General features: G+C 53.4%; 1 protein-coding gene and 1 long non-coding RNA gene across 5 annotated transcripts; one reads left to right on the top strand and one right to left on the bottom strand.

Annotated features, from left to right (window-relative positions):
* The first annotated feature begins 100 nt into the window (after positions 1-100).
* LOC138414155 (uncharacterized) lies at positions 101-17,442 on the top strand. The gene is made up of 3 exons (XR_011246578.1): positions 101-416; positions 8,966-9,106; positions 17,161-17,442. It is a non-coding gene; the product is annotated as an uncharacterized lncRNA (long non-coding RNA).
* Positions 3,041-12,575, bottom strand: PELI3 (pellino E3 ubiquitin protein ligase family member 3). Of its 4 annotated transcripts, XM_060019310.1 has the most exons (8): positions 12,389-12,575; positions 11,092-11,244; positions 10,480-10,551; positions 8,244-8,373; positions 7,546-7,647; positions 6,554-6,748; positions 6,048-6,236; positions 3,041-4,646 (listed from the first exon to the last, which is right to left on the bottom strand). In XM_060019310.1, exons 2-8 carry the CDS (start codon positions 11,241-11,243, stop codon positions 4,077-4,079), a joined length of 1,410 nt encoding a protein of 469 aa, XP_059875293.1. In that variant the 5' UTR covers position 11,244; positions 12,389-12,575; the 3' UTR covers positions 3,041-4,076. The 4 variants fall into 4 exon arrangements, with proteins under 4 accessions (XP_059875293.1, XP_059875295.1, XP_059875294.1 ...); XM_060019312.1 differs by lacking the exon at positions 6,048-6,236; XM_060019311.1 differs by lacking the exon at positions 10,480-10,551.
* Positions 17,443-19,105: the final 1,663 nt, after the last annotated feature.

Genomic DNA, 19,105 nt, shown 5'->3' with positions numbered 1-19,105 from the left:
CGGGCATCGCCTTCAGCCAATAGGCGCGCCGAGGCGAGCTTCGCCGGCATGCCGGCTCCCCGCCCCAGGCACCACGGCGTCGTTAGCAGAACGGCCCCTGTGGCCTTGGCCTTTTGTCGGCAGGTGGCGCCCGCGCGGGGGTCAGGAACCTCAGTGGCCTGGCCGGTGGCGGCCTAGTTCCGGCAGACGGGGCTGGCAAGGGACCCCGAGTCCAGGCGGGGACTGTGGGGATTACCCCCCCACAGTCCTGACCTCCGCTCTCCTTTGGGGTTTCTCCCAGTCCCCCGAGCTCAGTTTTGTATGGGGGAACCTGCACCGTGGGAGTGATGTGGTCCTTCCTCGGTGGAGTCGAGGGCCAGGGGGCGGAGACTCTTCCGAGACTGCAAAACCCTTCGCGCAGGGAATCGAGGCTACAGGTGAGCGGGCTCCTGCCAGGGCTGACATGGTCCTACCGTGTGGGGGGCGCGGAGAAACGCCCCCAAGTACTTCCCTGCACCGCTACCGACTTACCGTGGGCCTGATGGGGGCTGCAGCTGAGTATCTTCGAGCCTCAGTTTCCTCAGCACAAAGGGGCGAGGGGCCTGGCAGTTCCCTGGTGCTTGCCGGGTGCCTGACGGATGAGAAAGCCGCCTGTGACCCCAAAAGGCTGCCCAGGGCAGAGCCGAGCCTTGGATGTCTGGAGAGACTCACAGGAGGATGGCCTGGGCGGGGAATGGCATGTGGAAGGGCCAAGCGCCCAGCCTGGGCGACGTGGGGAACATGGTGAGGGTCCCAAGTCAGAGGTGAGGCAGAACCAGGCCATCTACGGTCCAGTCAGGCCTCCCCTGCCTACTGGCTGTGTGTCCTTGAGTGGGACACTTTACCTCTCTGAGTCTTGGCTTCCTCAGCCAGAGAACCAGGCTAAAAATCGTCTTTACTCGGAGGGATGTTGTAGGCTTGAGTGAAGTGTTGACAGGGTAGTGCTGCCCCCTAGAGTTGTGCAGAGAGGGGTGGAAGAGAGGGGATACCCTTCTTGCCAGCCTTGGCCACACCTGTGTCTCAGCCCAGAGCAGCAGCTACCCACGAGTGGCACCAGTTTCTCATTCACAAAAAGTGCCCAAGGCCCTGCTTGGCACAGTGGTGTGAACTGTTGACTCTGATGGTGATTTTCATTGTAGGGAGGAGCTCAATAAATTGGTCTGTGTCCTTAGAAAATCACTTTTCTTCCCTGTGCCTCGATTTTCATTGTCTTTAACATGCGTGTAAAGTCTTCCTTGACTTGGGAGAGGTTGAAATGTACACAGATAAAGAAGGAAGTGCCTTCCATGGACACCAGTGGGCAGCTCAGGCCAAGGAAAGATCCCAGTACTCCTGGGAAACCCCCAACCGAGCTGCATTTTTATCTTCACAGCTAATATGAGCACTTCCTGAGGGTCTGTGCTAGCAGCTTGACATGGAGGATCCCATTTAATTCTTGCAGAAACCCTGAGATAGGATATCATTTTACCTGTTGCACATATGGGGAAATGGAGGCTGATGGATTCATTGACTTCCCTAAGGCCACCCAGGAAGTCCTCAGGTGTCCCTGAACTGGGGTCTAGCCTTCCACCACATTGTCCCCTCCACCTGTCCCAACACACACACACACACACACAGTGTCACATGCAGCAGTCTAATCCCTGGAGTCATGACCATCCCCAACCTTGGCTCTTGCCCATGGGAATGAAGGAGAAGGTGAGGAAGTAATATTAAGTACATACTATGTTACAGGTGTCCTCCATACATTCACAACCACCTGGCAACATAGGGACTGTTATTCCATTTAACAGCTAAGGAGACTGAGGCTCCAAGAGTTGGAAAGGGGTAGAGCTGAACCAAGACCAGGGCTGTCTGACCCCCTCCACCAACACCTCTGAGTTCTCCCTCGTGTGGCACGTGTGCCTTTTGCTTGCCTCTCCTCCTAGAGAGTCTGAGGTTCCCTGATAGAAATGGCATGGGAGTGTTCCCCCGTTTGGTTCTCAAAAGAGTGAGAAGAGAGGAACTGGAAAGAGTTGGATTCTTACTGCTCTGGCTGTGTGTGTGTGTGTGTGTGTGTGTGTGTGTGTGTGTGTGTGTGTGTGTAGTTGCAATGCTCCCAAGTCCACCCCAGTATCCCCATCTGGGCTCCCCCTCTGTGACAGTGTGATGCTCTAGAAGCAAGAGTCTGATCACCTCCTCTCACCACCAGCAAGTGCCCTCTCTCCTCTCAACAGTCCCCGGTCTGGTCTCTGTGGCTCCAGCCCACCGTGTGGATTAGGGCAGGTCCCTCCCCTTGGAATCTGTACTCCCTAAGGCTCTGTCTTCCACTGGGGATGATGCCCAGGTCAGGCTGGTACTCAGAGCCTCTTCTTCAGATTTTTATATTTCCAGAACCTCCATCTACCTGTCTTTCCAACTTGCTTGCCCCAGGAAAGCTCTGGGGCAATCCCAGCAGCACCCCGAGCTTGCCTTGGCTCTCAGGAAGAGGCGACACTTAGCCAAGATGAATAGGGATCCAGTTCAGACTTGGCCTCTATGGCAACCAAGGCCCACCAGACCCCAGCCCAACATTCCCAGCCTTCATTCCTCTTTTCTGCCTCCTCCACACCCACCTCATTGGTCATCAAGCATTTTCCCTGCCACACCTTTGCCCATGCTGTTCCCCTTACCTGGGTTGCCCTCCAGACCCCTCCATCCCTGTCCAAGGAAAGCAGCCCAGTGTGATGGGCAGAGGGCAGGCTCTGAGGCTAGGCAGTCAGCTGCGGATTCGAATCTGACTTGGCCACTTTCCAGCTGTGTGACTTGGAGCATGTGTTTTAATCTCCCTGTAAACAGAAATGGTAACACCTCCCTCCCTGGGTTACTGGGAGGATTAAATAATAAAACCTCTGAGAAGCAGAGCCTGGTGCCTGGTGAGTGCTCAATGAACATAGTTATTATTACCATTAGCACAGTGCAGGGCACACAGTGGGCATTCGGTGATGGTAGCCCTTGTGTCACAGCCAACACTCTGGAACCACGAGTCCTCTCCCCGCCCCCCCGCCCCTGCTCAACTCCTGACTGTCCAGAAATGAGAATCGGAACTTTCACCCAGCATCTTCCCTGTCAGCATGGCGCCAGCATCTCGTTCCAGCCACCTTTCTGCCCCCTGAAGCCCATGCTCCAGCCACTCTGAACCTCTCACTCAGTTCCCTGCATACTTACACCTGAGCCTGTGCTCGGCCTCCCTTCTGCCTTAAGTACCCCCCCACCACTTCCTGTGGATCCTTCCTGTGGGGATTCCCAGCAGTCCAACGAGGCGGAGCCCTTATGCGCCTCCTCAGTGAAGCCTCTCTCACTCCTCACTTTTCTACCCTCCAGTGAGACCAGCTTCACAGCTCCTGGTGATTCTCTGATCCCAGCACACAGGAAGCCATGCTGTCCTTCAGTAATTGGTCTGTCATCCACTAGGCTGTGAACTCTACCAGGCAGGGAACCAGGTCTGACTGTCTCTGTCTCTGTGTCCCCAGATCCCACTTGGCAAGGAGTCCTGCCCACAGTAGGTATCCGCAGATGTCGGTCCCAGCCTGCTGCCCACCCGGCACTCCCTTAGGGGCTGGAGGCGTTGCACACATGCAGGACACGAGGGATTTGTGAGGGCAGCTGAGCAGCAAGGTTTATAGAGGAACCCAGGGCAGCAGCAGGGTGATTATCTGGAACTGGGTCGGCAGGCTCAGGGCACAGCCAGCCTAAGCTGGGGGTCAGGGGCCCATGGCCCCTTCATTCCCCCAGGGGCACAGTGTAGGTGGCATGATGTGGGATGCCCCAGGAAGGGCCAGGGCGTAGGGGTGAGCCTCCCTCCATCAGCCCGGGACAGAGCTGGTGCTGAGGGCCCCATCATTCTGACCAAGGTAGGGGTCCCAGAGACCCCCCTTTGGAGCCAGAGTTAAGAGGGGAAGGGCACCATCCATCCAACCCGTCCATCTGGTGTGGCGATGTGCCAGCAGGTAGAGTCCCACATGCAGAGCTCCCTCTGGGCTGCAGGAGGTGGGGGACCTGGGTGGGCAGGTGGGCGCGGCAGCAGGGGGCCCCCAGGGAGCCTAGTCCAGCGGCCCCTGGAAAATGAGGCGGACACAGCCATGCTCGCCGGTGAGCCAGGCCCCGCAAAAGGGACAAGCAGCGTGGAAAGCGTGGGTGCCATGGGGCAGTGGCGTCTGAGCCCAGTAGCGGGCAGTCTTCTCAGAGCAGACGTGGCCACAAGGTGCGAAGGCGTGGCTGGGCGGCCCGGGGTCCAGGCAGAGGCCGGCCTCCTGGCCGAGCCACAGGGGCACGTAGGGCCCCACGAGGCGGCAGAGAGGACACTCGCGCTCCTGGGGGCCCCGCTCGCGTCGGCAGCCCCAGCCGTGGTAGCCGTGGACGTGGCCACAGCGGACGTAGACCCAGGGCTGCTGCTTGTCAGGTGCCGTGCGGCCACGGGCCGGGCTGGGGAAGGCGAGGGTGCTGAGGCCCACGGGACACTGGGGCCGCGCTGCATTCGCCTCCTGCCTCTGGGCCTCCAGCTGCTTCAGCGTGGGCGCCCGCAGCAGCCCCGCCGGCGTGCGCCACAGCAGCGTAGCTCCACACAGGTCAATGAGGGAGCCGTCCTGCAGCACATTGGACTCGTTTTCCACCTGCAAGGGCAGCAGAAGAGCCTTATTGCCCAAGAGGCTCCTGAACCCCCTGCCACTGGGCCGCCGTGACCCCAGTCAAGCCACCCATCCATCCCACTGAACCTCCCTAGAGAGAGCACTCTGGACCCGTGGGGTTGGCTGGGGCAGAGGAGGGGGTTGGACTGGGGCAGAGGAGGGGGGAGGGTGGGGGCAGAGCAGCAGAAAAGACTGAGAAGCCACGTGGGAGGGGAGGCAAGTGGTCCCAGGCAGGCACTGTCCGAAAAAACAGCAACAACAAAAAACACCCAGGCAGGCACCATTCCTTACACTCAGTGGAACGTGGGCCTTTGTCACCTCATCTGTCAAATCAGAAGGCCTGGACCAAAATGGGAGTTTTCTAAAACATTTTCCCAGGCTCTCCCCTAATGGCAGAGGCCAGAAACTCCTCTGTCCAAAACGCTGGGACTTAGCCCAAAGCAGGGGTCCTAAGGGTTGAGGTTAAAAGCAAGGACTCTAGCGCTAGATCATCGGGGTGTGAATGCTGGCCTCAGTATTGACTAACTCTGTGTCCCTGGTCAAGTAACTTATCCTCTCTGTGTCTTAATTTCCTTATCCTCAAGATGGATTTTACTTCCCTGTATAGCAAGTGGTTTTCATGAATGTAAACACTTGGAACGATGCCCAGAACATAGTAGGTGCTCAATAAGTGTGTCCTAGTGAAACGTTCAAGAGCATGATTTTAAAAAGTAATGTTTCCCCAGATCTCCCGATAGAATTGATGCTCTGGAAAGATAAGCCATGCTTTTCCTCGAGGTTTGGCATCTCCTTGCCCGAGGTGCTCATACCTAGGAAAAGCTCTGCGTGGCCCATTTGAGGATCTTCGCCACATGACGTTGGGCAAAGCCCCTATGTCTCTCTAGGACTCTCCCAGCCCCTAGCATTAGTTCTCTGGTCTGTACCACATGGAGCGTTCACTGTCACCTGTGTCAGAACTACTCCAAGGCCCTTTCCTGCTGGGAGAGAATAAAGCTAAACCCGTGTGAACGCGACAGACATGTTACAAACTGCCAACATTTCAGGCTACAAACTGCTCACACACAGGCCAAGTGTCACCCTCATAGGAGGGTGTGAATTTTTCAGCTGCTGGCATCCTCAAAGCCACTTGGTACTGCACGGTGTGTTTGTGTGGGTGCCACTTCACATCACCCCAGGGACCTCCGGTAGTATGTGGGCTACACTTGGAGATGCTGGTCTGTTCCCCTCTGTGGTGCAAGCGGCACGTGCCCCCAGATGGACCCTGTTGGGGATCCCTTGTGCAGCAGGACTGGAGATCATCTGTCCTGGCTTGGGAAGGGGGAAGGGGAGATTGGGAGGACCCAGGAAGGATGAGGGGGTGGGGAGGAGGGTGGACAGGCCACCTACCAGCTTCCCCCGCTGCTGTGCCGAGCGGCTGTCCCTCAGAGTATATACATTCCCACAGACCGAGATCTCCCGCCAGACACCCGGGGCCGAGTCCTCAGAGAAGCCGCCTGCTGGGTGCATCACCAGGACCCCGTTGGTGGTTAAGCCGTCCATCAGGCCGTCAGGGGTCCGCCATTTGGCTGCCCGCTCCTGGGACCACACGTGGGATCAGATCACATCCCCGAGTGTCCCCCAGCAGGCTGCGAGCCAGGAGTGCTGCCCCTCTACCCTCGAGCTCAGAGGTGGCCCGGAGAGGACTAGAATTGGCGCTGCGTGACCTTGGGCATCACCTGACCTCTCTGAGCCTCGCTTTGCTCATTTGTTAAGTGGGGCTGCTAATCCCCGCATAGGTCATGGTTATGATTACTGCAGGCTGGTCCATCACCCCAGGATGCTGCCCCTCCCCAGCCTACCCCTCGGCTCACTCTCAGATGTAGTGCTGGTCCCTGCCCGGGGGGCTCACTCACTCCAAGGAAGATGTTGCTGGAGGCATCGAAGCCAGCGGCATAGATGCGGGCGGTATAGGGCGGCCGGCGGTCACAGAGGATGCGGCAGGCATAGCGGGAGATGGTGCTCTGGGCAGAGGGGCCCTCGGCAGCCCCTCCTCCAGGGGACGTGTCTGTTACCACAAAGTCGATCATGTTCTCCGTGGAGCGGCCAATCTGTGAGGGAGGGGAGGGCAGGCACAGGAATGCTGTGTGCACAGGTCAGTCCTGCGGGCTTCCCATCCCAGGGTTCCCAGCAGCTGCTCTGTGTGCAGGGTCAGCAAACAAGGAGGGGACAGCACCATCCCAGCTCCCTGGGGGTCTCCACATCCAATCACTGGTGTCTGTGTTTCTCCTTCTCTGTCTCCCCCCCAGTTCCTGGAAGCACCCCACTCAATTAAAAACTAGCTGATTTGCGGATAGAACAGTGAAAGGGTAACGGACACCCATAGTCTGGGAATGTTCAGATGTTAGTAGAAAATAGTGAATTTTTGGTAAATATTTACTATATATCATGTTAAGCATTTCGTGTGCAATATCTCAGTTAATCTTCCCAACGATGCCCTGGGGTGGGACTATAATGGGCCCCACTTTATAGATGAGGAAACCAAGGCCCAGAGAGGTTAAGCGACCCTTGCCCAAAGTCATCCAGCTACTAACTGACGGAGCTGGGAGCAGAAGCCAGGCAGTGCGACTCTCACAACACACTCTGAACTCCTAAACTGTATGCCTCCCGCAGGTGGGAGTCCAGGCTTGGGTCTGAATCTTGATCCAGCCACTGACTTCCTGTGTGACTGGGAAGTCAACAACCCTCACTGGGGTGTCCTGCTTCCTCATCTGAAGAGTGATCCACTGCACTGAGGACACAAAGTACCTGCCCCGTGGCCACGAGCCACCCCCTGGAACACCTGCAGAGCTGAGTGTCCAGGCCTGGTGGTCCAGTGGCCAAGGCTTGTGGAGGCACCCGAGCATACCTGGAACATGTCTGTGTCACTGTCATGTGTGTACTCGACTATGACCGAGTGGCTCCGGGACAGTGTGTACGAGATGCTGTGCTGGCCACGGTTGCTCAGTGCCTGGTGACAGAAAGGAGAAGTCACTTTCCCGGGCATGTGGCCAGGAGAAGGGTGAGCCTCTAAGCCAGAAGCTGGAGCCCAAGGCCCAGTGGCCACTTCCTAGGGAAGGGGCGGCTCCACCCTTTGCAGAGGGTGTATTGTGCAGTTGACACTTTACACAGGTTACCTTGTTTGATCCCTAAAGCCACCCGAAGGAGGCATGGTTATCATTCCCGATTTACAGTTGAGGGAACTGCAGCTCCAAGAGGAGAAGAAACTGGCCTAAGTTCTAACAGCTGGAAACAGCAGAGCCCGAATTCTAACCCAAACCCTCTGCAGCCAAAGGCCTTTCCTTTGTCATTGCTGTGTGACTGTCACATCCCCTCTCTGAGCCTTGGCCGCCTCTAAAATGATGCTGACCACTTCCATCCAACGAATGGGGTCTGGTGGTCAAGGAAACACTGTGCAGACTGTAACTCATGGCAAGGGATCTCCCACCAGCACCATTTCTCTGGGGCAGTGAGTGAAGACACAGTGGGCTCCCCTGCTCCAGCGGGGCTGTGGGTAGGTAGGACTGGGAAGACCAGCACCCAGGACTGCTAGGACAAGCTGCTTGCCTTGGACACAAGCGGTGTGGAGATATGGTGCATGACGTCCGGCTTCACTCCATTGGCGTGTGGCCGGCGGTTCAGTGCCAGGCGGCTTCGGCGGCGGCCCTTGTCCCCACTTGCCAGACACCCATTGTAGCTGTGGATGTGAGGGATAAGAAGAAAGGGTTGCAGGGAGAGAGAGAGAAAGTGAGCCCCTGAGAGACTAGGAGGAACTGCCAACTTCTGGGCAGATCCTACCTTAATAAACAAGCCCTAGAACCACCCACAACTAGAAGACCCTACTCTATCCAATTGGTGCCTTCGGGGAGTGGGGTGGGGGTCAGAATATCCTCAAAAGGCCTTGCATCCAATTAACCAGTGTTTTCTGGATTCCTGAACCATGCCTGGCCGGGTGCCAGGTGCTGGCATGGTATAGTGACACACCACAGTCAGTTCTGTGCCCTAAGTTTTTCAAGGAACCTGGGTGCCACCTGCCATGATCCAGGCACAAGCCAAGTGTGCCCCAGGCCCAGAGACAGGAGAAGGGAATTCTGGCCCCAGGATCAGGTTTCTAAGAGAGGGGACACCCATACTGGGCCTTGAAGAACTAGAAAGGATTCACCTTTAGCAAACTGTCATTAATTATATCACAAGTACTACCGGAAACCAGAATGAAAGAAAAAAAACAGACCCACAATGCCACTACCTCCATATCGCCACACACATCAAATTTCTACCTTCCTTTCCAGCTCTCGTCCGGAGGGAATGATTGTGGAAGGCAAAGATGGAGTGAGTCATAACCTTGATCGCTGCCATGTACCGGAGCCTCCCGTGTTCTTGGTGCTTCGCATTATTAATTACCTAATGGAACGTGTGCAACGTCCTGCCAGGCAAGTATCTTTCTTCTCATTATACGAATGAGGAAAATTGAGGCTCAGGGAGATAAAATGACTTGCCTGAGGTCCCAGGCTAGTCAGTGGGAAAAGTCTAGATGTGAACTCGGGTCTGTCTGACTCCAGCCTCTTCTGCAGAAGACTTTCTGTAGGAGGGCTCACCCTGAGCAAAGGCCTTGAGGCTGGAAGGGTTTGGTGAGATCACAGAGTGATGATTTGGGTGGTAAAGTGCAGCAGGGGAAAATGAACTTGGTGGGAGGGCCCTGAACACCAGGCTGAGGATTCCGGACTTTATTCCATAAGCAGTGGGGAGCCATGGAAGGTTTGGAGGCAGGAAGTGAAAAGGATGAATAGCTGGCAAATACAGCTGAGGACCACTTGAATCAGAATCTTCCCCGGCCTCACACATGGAGATTCTGATTCTGTAGGTTTGGGATGGGCCTGTCAATGGGTATTTTCCAATGTGCTCGCCAGGTGGCTCTGATGTCCAGCCAGTGTGGGGCTTCACTGCCCTGCAGAGAACAAATGGCAGTCAAGAGGGCCTGTCCCCTTAGGTCTGAGCTCTCCCTCATCAGTGGCCTCACCCTCAGCTGCAATGCCAGCTCTTCCTTTGGGACATCGAGCAGCTGCTTTTTTTTTTTTTTTTTTTTTGAAAGTGTGGAGTCCTAACCACTGGACCACCAGGGAATTCCGAAGCAGCTGCTTTTCTAATGCAAGCACCCCTGAGAGGGGCATCACTTTTGCCCTTGTAAGCTCTTCCCACATATGGGGGGTGGGACAGTTCAGGACACAGGCTGGGGGCTCAGACTGGCCTGGCTTAAATCCTGGCTTTCCCGCTTATCATATGACCTCTGTAACATGGGGTTAATTTATCAGGACCTACCTCACAGGTTCATTGTGAGAACTAAAGGAGATAAAGCATTTAAAAATGCTTGGCACAGAGTTTGGCATATATATAGCAAGCCCTTGGTAAGTGTTAGCTATTATTATTATTATTACTGAAAAAAAAGTACATGGCATGTACATGTCAACAAACAGTAGCCATTATTATTTCTAAATAATCATCACAATGATAACATAGCTTATCATATACTTTCTTTGGGGTAGAGAGAGAGGCCAAAAGGAGGTACAGACAGGGGAGGAAGGAGAGGAATTTTTGCCTGGGGCAAGAGCTAGGTGGGTGGTGCAGAGATCCTGGTCAGGTGAAGACCAGGAAGGGATGAGCTCTACTCAGCCACCAACTCATGTCTCTTCCTCTCTCCTGGCCTCAGTTTCCTCATCTGTAGCATGAGGGTCAGCTGTAGCTTAGCAAAAGTTCACTAGACCTAGAGTAAAAAGCCCTGGGTCCAAAGCCCAGCCCTGCCACTTACCAGCTGTGTGCCCTTGGGCCAGTCACTTCCCCTCTCTGAGCCTCGGTTTCCTCACCTCCTTCCTCACAGCATCTTTGTGAAGATTGAAATGAAATAATGTCCATGAAAGGGCTCGGCACAGGCCTGCCTCCCAGAACACTTGGTGTGTGCCAGGCACTGTCCTACGTGCTTTACAGAAATCACCTCATTCATTCCTTCCAACAACCCTCTGAGGTATTATTATTAGCATCCCTATTGGGAAATGGGAAAACAGAGGCACAGGGAAGTTAAGCAACTTGCAAGGCAGGATTTGAACCAAGCAGTTTTGCTGGAGAACCAGAGTTCTTCACCTCAGACTACACACACTAGGTGCTTTATGAAAGGCAGCTGGTGTTACTTTCTTCTGCTCAGAAACGTGGGTGGGCAGTTAGAGTTGTCTCAGTAATTTATGAAAAATGGGAAGATAAAATAATAATTATGAATTGAGGTGGGCTTGGTCAACTTTGTCTCTCAGCTGGGAAGGTGAGGAGGGACAAACAGCAGAAGGCCCTAAGTGGGGAGAGACGGGGCCCTTGGTCTGGCTGTCCTGTGGGGTGCCTGGTGCCCCGCCCCACCTGAACCAGGGAGGCTCACCCCAGAACGATGAGTTCACCATACTTGATGGGCTCCTCCCCTGGCTGTGCATCTTCACTGGGAGAAGAGAGGACACAAGAGTCCTGGTTCTCTGGGTGCTGGAGGTCTGAGGTTCGGGGGGAGCCCACTTCAGGGTTTCCTTCCAACACCATTCTGGGCAGAGTGGGAGAGGAGAAAAAGAGCTTTGCAGCCTTCCACCCCAGCCCCCTCAATGCCAGCTCCAGCCTGCTGCAGGCCACCTAGGCTAACAACAGAGTGACCTTTCACCCACTCTGTTGCTATGGCAACCACTTCACTTCTGCCTCCCCTAAACTGACAGGATTGCTGGGATACCAGGGAAGGGAGATGGATGGGATGGAACCAAGAGGGTGGGGCTGCACAGAGGGTCAGAATATTTGGCAGGGGCAGAAGGATGGACCAACTTGGGGTGGCCAGAAGCTTCTTTTTGGCCAGGACCTCAGTCTGGGATGTGCTTGGAAGAAAGTCACCCCAGGAGTTGGGGGCCCTTACTGCTCATCCTTCACTCAGTTCCTGGGTTTGGCTCTCAGCCCCAGGACCTCTGAGTAACACTTCTGTCAGGTTTTTGGAATCTACCTGTCCATCTTAATCTTTCTGCCCCTTTGCCGGTCTAGGCCTCTGTCTGTCTGTCTGTTTTCTCAGTGACTCTCTGTCCCCGCCGCTGTCCTTTTCGCCATCTCTCTACCCACGCTCCTCCCCATCTCCGCCTGTCTGGCCACCTCTACCTCCCCATCCATCTGCCCCAGTCTCCCCATCTTGTCCTCGCCCTGCGGGCAGGCCTCTGGACCCCTCCCCGGTGCACCCCCCTCCCTCCCTCAGGTGTCAGTCTGCAGTCCCCGGGCCGCCCGGGTCTCTGGAGGCCTGTGGGGGCGGCGCTCCCCCCTCCCGCTCGGGCTGCAGCAGAGCCGGTCCCCGCAGGAAGCCTGTTTGGAAAATATCCCAGCGCAGGAGGGACTGCGCCGGGGCAGGCCGGCGCCCCGCGCCCGGGGCAGGCACAATGACAGCCCAGCACATACGCAGATACACACCCGGCGGCCCCTCCACACAAACACGCGCGCTCACACACACAGTCCAGCACAACCCGAGCCCCGCGGGCAGTGCCCGGACGGGCGCAGAGTCCACCCTCGACCCGCCACAGCAGGCGCGATCGCGCAAAGAGCCACAGGCGCCCGCCCTCAGACCAAGTACCCCTGCCACCCAGACACACTCAAACACGCCCCCAGCGTCCGCTGGGGCCCGCCCGGCGAAGCCCCCGCCCCCTCCGCCCCGGCGGCCTCACCTGGCCGAGCTCCGGCCTCCGCTCGGCGCCTCTCCCTCTGCGCCTCCCTCCTGCTCGGCCCTGGGGCTGCCGCGGCGGGATGGGCCCGGCCCGCGGCGGCTCCGCGCTGCCTCGTCACGGAGACACCCGGAGCCGAGGGAGGGGTACGGGCGCCAACAGCCACGCTCCGCCCCCTGTCCTTATGCCCCGCCCCGTGTAAGCCCCGCCCCACTCAAGACTCCGCCCCTTGCGGCGAAGCTCTTCCCCAGTCGGCGGAGCCCCGCCCTTTCGCAGGAAACCACGCCCCTTATGTGGCCCCGCCTTCGGGCCTTGGAAGCCCCGCCCACCACTCTATTTTAGGAACTCCCCCGCCCAACTTCGCCAGCTCTGGGACTCTTAGGTAGTCTACGAGACCCCTCCCCCAGTTCGGGCTCCCCTGACCCCGCCCTCATTTCTGGGGACTCCCGAGTTCTCCTTGAGACCCTGGCGCCCCCTCCCCCACCGCGGTCTAGGACCTTCCCACTGGACTGGAGGCTTCTTTCCCCACCTTAGGCCAGGGACTCTCCACCTCCTGCCCGAGAACTCGCCTCCCAGATGGGGAAGCTGCGGAATTAGAGGAGAGAGGCAGGGGCGGGAAGGAGAGAGAAGGAAAATACTAGAGGAGGCGGAGGAGGGGGTGTGCGTCAGCAGGAAGGAGAGGAAAGCCGCCGCGTTTGACTCCAGTAGCAGACCTGTCTTCCCCCACCAAGCTCGGCTGCTTTCTCGCTGAGCAACCTCCGGCTGACTCGGGGCCCCCCAGGTGTCTAGGAACTCCTCTCTCTCTCCCGCCAGCTTGCACACACTACCTGAGATGCCGCAAAGGGGATGGAGACCTTTGGGGATTTGCAGTCCCCTCCGGTCCTGGGCTTGCAAGAGATCTCGTCTGTCAGTCTGTGCCAGGTGCTATGTGCTGTGCTTTGAACAAAATAAGCCCTTTAATTCTTGGGAGACAGGCACTATAATCACCCATTTTACAGATGAGAAAACAGAGATTTAGGAACCTGACTTGGTCGTGGTTATTTTCCTAGAAAGGGCCCAAGAGTGGATCTCAGCTATGTGACTCCTAAGTCCGGACTCCTAACTTCCATACCTTGTTGTTATGACTTGGGAAGGCTGGACAGCACTCAGAGGTGCAGAGCCAGAGAGACCCAGAGATGCATCAGATAAGATCCCTAAAGCTCATTATCTCTTGGTCTGTTTGGAACTATAACCAAGAGCTGGGGGAAGCCCAGAGGGTGGACCTTTAATTTCCATCTTTGGAGTGCATGTTTTATTGAGGAAATCAAGGAAGGCTGCACAGAGGAGGCCACCTTTGGCCCCAGTCAAGAAGGATAAGTGAAAGTTTGCCCACACATTCCTGAGAGGGGGCACACTTCCCCTCCGTCTCCCCAACTTGTTGTTTATGAAGCTGCCCGTCTCCAAGACTCCTCCTGGGCCCCACCACATCCACACACCCCACTAACTCCGCCACCTAAAAATAGTCCAAGATACCAACTGCTTTGCCAACTGTTCTGGGGCCCCAGCAGCCAGATGAAACAAGAAGGCAGCTGACAGCACACCCTTTGAGGACAAAAGCAGTCATTAATCAAAGAGAAACTCCCTGAGAGGCCACCACAGGGCAGGCTGGACTGCTGAGCTGCCGGCAGCAGGTCATACAAATCCTGCACCACAGGGTAGCTTCCATCCCTGACTGCCTACAGTATGCCCACCTGCATGCCAGGTATGCACAGCCATAATAGAACACAGGGACACTGCGACAGTCTTACTCCCCTTTGCACTCCCAGCTTCCAGCACATTTTCTGCCAGAGCAGGCCCTCTGTGAACACGTACTGAATTACTGTTAGAATTCCCAGTTTACAGATGAGAAAAGTGAGGCTGGGGTGGGGGTGGGCAGCCAGGTCACACAGCCAGGCAAGTATGGAACTGACGTTTGACCAGAGCCCCCGTGCTACGACCCGACACCAGACTGCAGGAAGGGCTAAGAGAAGTTCCAAGGCTTTGTCCCAGGAGGCAGAGATTTCTCCTGTGGTAGAGCACTGGGCTTGGAGCTGCATGGTGGGTACAGCCAGACCAGGAGGGACCTCTGGGAGCACGTGATGAGCCTGATTGAAGCATTGCATTGTCCAGGTCAGGGAGAGGAAGGGTGAGTTGGAACACCACCAACAGACACAGAATCTCAAGTCCCAGCCTTGGCTTCTGGCTCTAAGGCCCATGCTCTGTCCTAAGAACTCCAGCTTCGGGACTTCCCTGGTGGTCCAGTGGCAAAGGCTCCGCGCTCCCAATGCAGGGGGGTCTGGGTTTGATCCCTGGTCAGGGAACCAGATCCCACGTGGCGCAGCTAAAAGATCCTGCGTGTGCCGCAACTAAGACCTGGTGCGGCCAAATAAATAAATAAATATAAAAAAAAAAAAAGAACTCCAGCTTCTTAATCTCTCTAGGCATCACTTCCTGTATTTATAAAATGGGAATAATAATAGTACCTTCCTGAAGTGGGATAAAAATGTGCAGTATTGTTTTGAAAACCTTTTTGTTCAGCCCCTCCCTTCTCTCTTCAATCTAGATCTTGACCCTATTGCTTCTTTTTTTTTGGCTGCTTTGGGTCTTAGGCGAGTGGGGGCTACTCTTTGCTGCGGTGTGCAGGCTTCTCATTGTGGTGGCTTCTCTTGTTGCAGAGCACGGGCTCTAGGCATATGGGCTTCAGTAGTTGCAGCATGCAGGCTCATTAGTTGTGGCACGTGGACTCTAGAGCGCAGGCTCAGCAGTTGTGGCGCACCGTCTTAGTTGCTCTGCGGCATGTGGGATATTCCCGAACCAGGGCTCAAACCCGTGTCCCCTGCATTGGTAGGCAGATTCTTAACCACTGCTCCACCAGGGGAGTCCCAACCCTATTGCTTTTTAAAAAGGGGACAAAGAAAGGAACAAGATACAGCCCGTATTTCTTCAATTCTTGGGTTCAAGTGCCCAGAGATAGGGGCTGGCATAAACAGTTTGGAAGAGTATTTGTGCATCTAGTTGAGAAAGGATGTTGAAAACAAACAAACAAACAAACCAACAACAAACGCTTTCTGGGCTAAGAGATTTGCAGAGGAATGGATAAGGAAGAGCTAAGATGCTGAGCTGTGCCTTTGAGGCCTTGTTGTAGATAGAAGCGTGGGGCTGGGAAAAGACAGACCCCTCAGATAGATTTAGGGATCCAAACCCTATTCCTTCAGAGTCCAAACTTGATTGGATCAGCTTGTGGAACAATTTATGTTCTAGGACATTGTTGAAAACAATAGAGAACTCAGCTGGCAATGAGTGGAGTTTAACAGCTGGGTGTGGTCAGGGAGAGTCAGTCAAGGAGAGCTCTGCCCAAATCAGTCATCCTAGGTGACTGCGGTGGGCATGCAGACTGAGGACCAAGGACAGAGGCTTTAAACTCAGACTGTGGGAAAGGGGGATGGACTTTACTAAAATAATCCACCCAGTCACTAAACAAGCAAATAACAATAGTAAGCCCTTGGGGGGTGGCAAATGCAAAGGTGCCACAATATATTATCTAAAATCTTCAGTTTCCAACAGGAAAGGATGACACATAGACTAGGAAAAAACCAGGCAGATGTTGTCAGGATGTGGGGAAATCGGCACCCTCACACACTGACCGTGGGATTGTAAAATGCTGCAGCCACTTGGGAAAATAGTCCAGCATTGCTTCCGACAGTTAAACATAGTTACCATGTGACCCAGCAACTCCACTCCTAGGGATAGGCCCAAGAGAAATGAAAACATATGCCCACACAAAAATTTTTACACACATATTTATGGTAGCATTATTCATAATAGCCAAAACGTGGACAACCCAAGTGTTCATCAATTGTTGAATGGATAAACAAAATGTAGTATATCTATACAATGGAATATTATTCAGCCATAGAAAGGAACAAAGTACTGATATATGCTACAACCTTGAAAACATTATGCTAAGTGAAAGAAGTCAGTCATAAAACACTGCATATTGTATGATTTCATTTACAAGAAATATCAAAATAGGAAAATCTATAGACAGAAAGTGGATTAGTGCTCATTTAGCCCGGGAGGGATGGTGGAATGAGGGGTGATAGCTAAAGGGTATGAGTTTCTCTTTGAGGTAATGAAAATGTTCCGAAATTGACTGTGGTGATGGTTACATGTATCCATGAACATACCCAAAACCACTAAGCTGTACACTTTAAATTGGTGAATTGTATGATATGTGAATTATATCTCAATATAGCTTTGACTAAAAAAGAACAAAATAGAACAAAACAAAACAAGCAAAAAATAATAACATTGAGTAGAAGAAGCTAAACAGCAGAATTCATACTCTATAATTATATAATTATATTGATTATATTAATTATATAATCATACTCTATAATTATATTGATATAAATCTCAAAAATAGTCCAAACTAAGCTATGTCAGTTCAAGATGCTTACTTTGGTGGTAAAACTAATTAGAAAGGCAAGGAAGTTAACACCCTGAAAATCAGGCTGGAAGGAGAACAGCGGGCGCTCTGGGGTGCTGTCTGGGGTGCTGTCCAGGTTGCTGTTTGGTGTCTTGACAGAGTGGCACTCACCTGAGTGCTCGTTTAATGTTTGTTAAGCTCTACATTTATGTTGTGTGAGCTTTTGGTTTGTTTATTGTATTTTATAATAAAAATGTTAAAAATAAGATGAGTTGGTTCAGGGGCGTCCCTGGTGGCTCAATGGTTAAGAATCCGCCTGCCATTGTAGGGGACATGGGTTCAAACCCTGGTCCGGGAAGATTCCACATGCCGCGGAGCAACTGAGCCGATGCGCCACAACTACTGAGCCTGCGCGCTAGAGCCCGTGAGCCACAACTACTGAAGCCCACGCACCCAGAGCCTATGCTTCACAACGAGAGAAGCCACCACAATGAGAGGCCCATGCGCCACAATGAACAGTAGCCCCCGCTTGCTGCAACTAGAGAAAAACCTGCACACAGCAACGAAGACCCAACACAGCCAAAAATGAATAAAATAAAATAAATAAATTTATTTTAAAAAAGAAAGAAAAAAGAAGAGTTGGTTCAATCAAACCCTCACATTCTGTAATTTGAATGGGTAGGGAGTTGTTCCAGCTGAAAAGTCAGGATGTAGAGGAGGCTGGTGAGGCTGAGATAGCCATGGCCAGAGTGAGTGAAGAGGAGCTGAGGAAGCCAGTGACAGCAGGTGCACAGACAGAAGAAAAGCTATGGGAAGGGATAAGAAGGGCCCCTAGAGCTTCAAATGTTGATAGCTTGATTTATTCATTTATTTACCCACTGATCAACAGTGTTATTAAGTACTTGCTTTGGGTCACACCAATGAACCTACTTCTCCCTAATCCCTTAATCCCCAGTGCTGCATCCCCAGAAATCATGTTTATCTTTGTGATATCATTCCCTGGCCACAGCTAAAGGGATGGGGTGCCAACGTAACCCAGGCTGGGCCAATCACATTATGTCTGTTGGGAATTTGGAATGGAGACTCAGAGATAGCTTTTTTCTGCTGTAGAGTTGGAGAATCATGGAAAACTGGTTTTGCTATGCCAAAGCTTCACCCTTGGTGGGCACCTGACCTAAGTCTCAAGAGACACTGGGGGATAATTGAACTAACTGCTTTGCCACTGGATACAAGAACTGCCACTTCCATCCTAGGTCATGAAAATTATCCCTACTTACAACTCAGCCTCTACCATATTTGGACAGTTCCATAGTTTTTATGATTGTTACTTTCAAACCCCACTCCTGGCACCAATTTCTGTATTATTTATGGGTTGTATATGGAGGAAAAAAAAGAGGAGAGATTCCATAATTAGATGCAACAGGGTATTACAGAATCCTAGTGTGAGAGACATTTGATATATTTTTGGCTGTCCATAATCTGAAACCTTTTCCTGTGTGTGTGTGTGTGTGTGTGTGTGTGTGTGTGTGTGTGTGAACCCAACTTGATGAGACAGAGACTAGTTCCAACTATAAAGGTTGAAAATGCCAGGTATTCCCTTTCCCAGCATCCCTTGCATCTAGGGTGCAGACACATGTCTTAGATTCTTCCAGGCAGAGGCATCTGCTTCAGACTGAATCAGAGGCTATTTCCTAAAGAAGCAGATGTGGAGGAGACAGTGGCTATGTCCAATTTCAGAAGTAGCAGTAAAAGTATTTCCAACGGCAGAATCTGCAGCCCTCCGCCAGCGGTGCCAGTGGTGAAGATGCTATGCCCAGCGTGGGCAGTGGTGTATTCTTAGGACCAGTTCTGTGTCACGATTTTGGGTGTGTTCCCACTTGCCTAGCTACTGTGCCTAGTTCCCTGAACAGCCTGGAGATCCTGTGAGTTACTGAGTATCCTTCATAAATTTTCTTCCTGCTTAGGTTGACCAGAATTGGCTTCTGTACTTGAAATTAAGAACCTTGACAGACACCCTTAGAAACCTGAAAGCAGTTCTTCCTGAGGAGTGGCAACAGACAGCAGGAACCTGAAAGGAACCGTCTCTCCCCACTTTTTGTCTCTTTGTCTCTCTGTATGTTGGCATCACTCTTCCTTCCCTTTAGACCAACATACTTGTTCTGAGGTAGGAAGTGGCTGCTCCACATCTCCCAAGTTTTGATATCTTCTCCTTTCAGGAAGCCAGTCCAAATTGAGAATAGAATTCCTAACTTTTGATGAAAAATCACAAGGGG

This window comes from Delphinus delphis, chromosome 8 (genome assembly GCF_949987515.2).
Source record: "Delphinus delphis chromosome 8, mDelDel1.2, whole genome shotgun sequence".
In the NCBI taxonomy this organism is placed as follows: Eukaryota; Metazoa; Chordata; class Mammalia; order Artiodactyla; family Delphinidae; genus Delphinus; species Delphinus delphis.
This window is presented reverse-complemented; position numbering and strand designations above follow the sequence as displayed.

Coding starts and splice junctions, on each gene's coding strand:
- PELI3 (XM_060019310.1), bottom strand. CDS start 11,243: ATGGTGTTGGAAGGAAACCCTGAAGTGGGCTCCCCCCGAACCTCAGAC. Junction 8,374..10,479: donor GGCCCAAGGGCACACAGCTG/GTAAGTGGCAGG, acceptor TCACATCCACAG/CTACAATGGGTGTCTGGCAA. Junction 6,749..7,545: donor GTGACACAGACATGTTCCAG/GTATGCTCGGGT, acceptor CCTCCCTCACAG/ATTGGCCGCTCCACGGAGAA.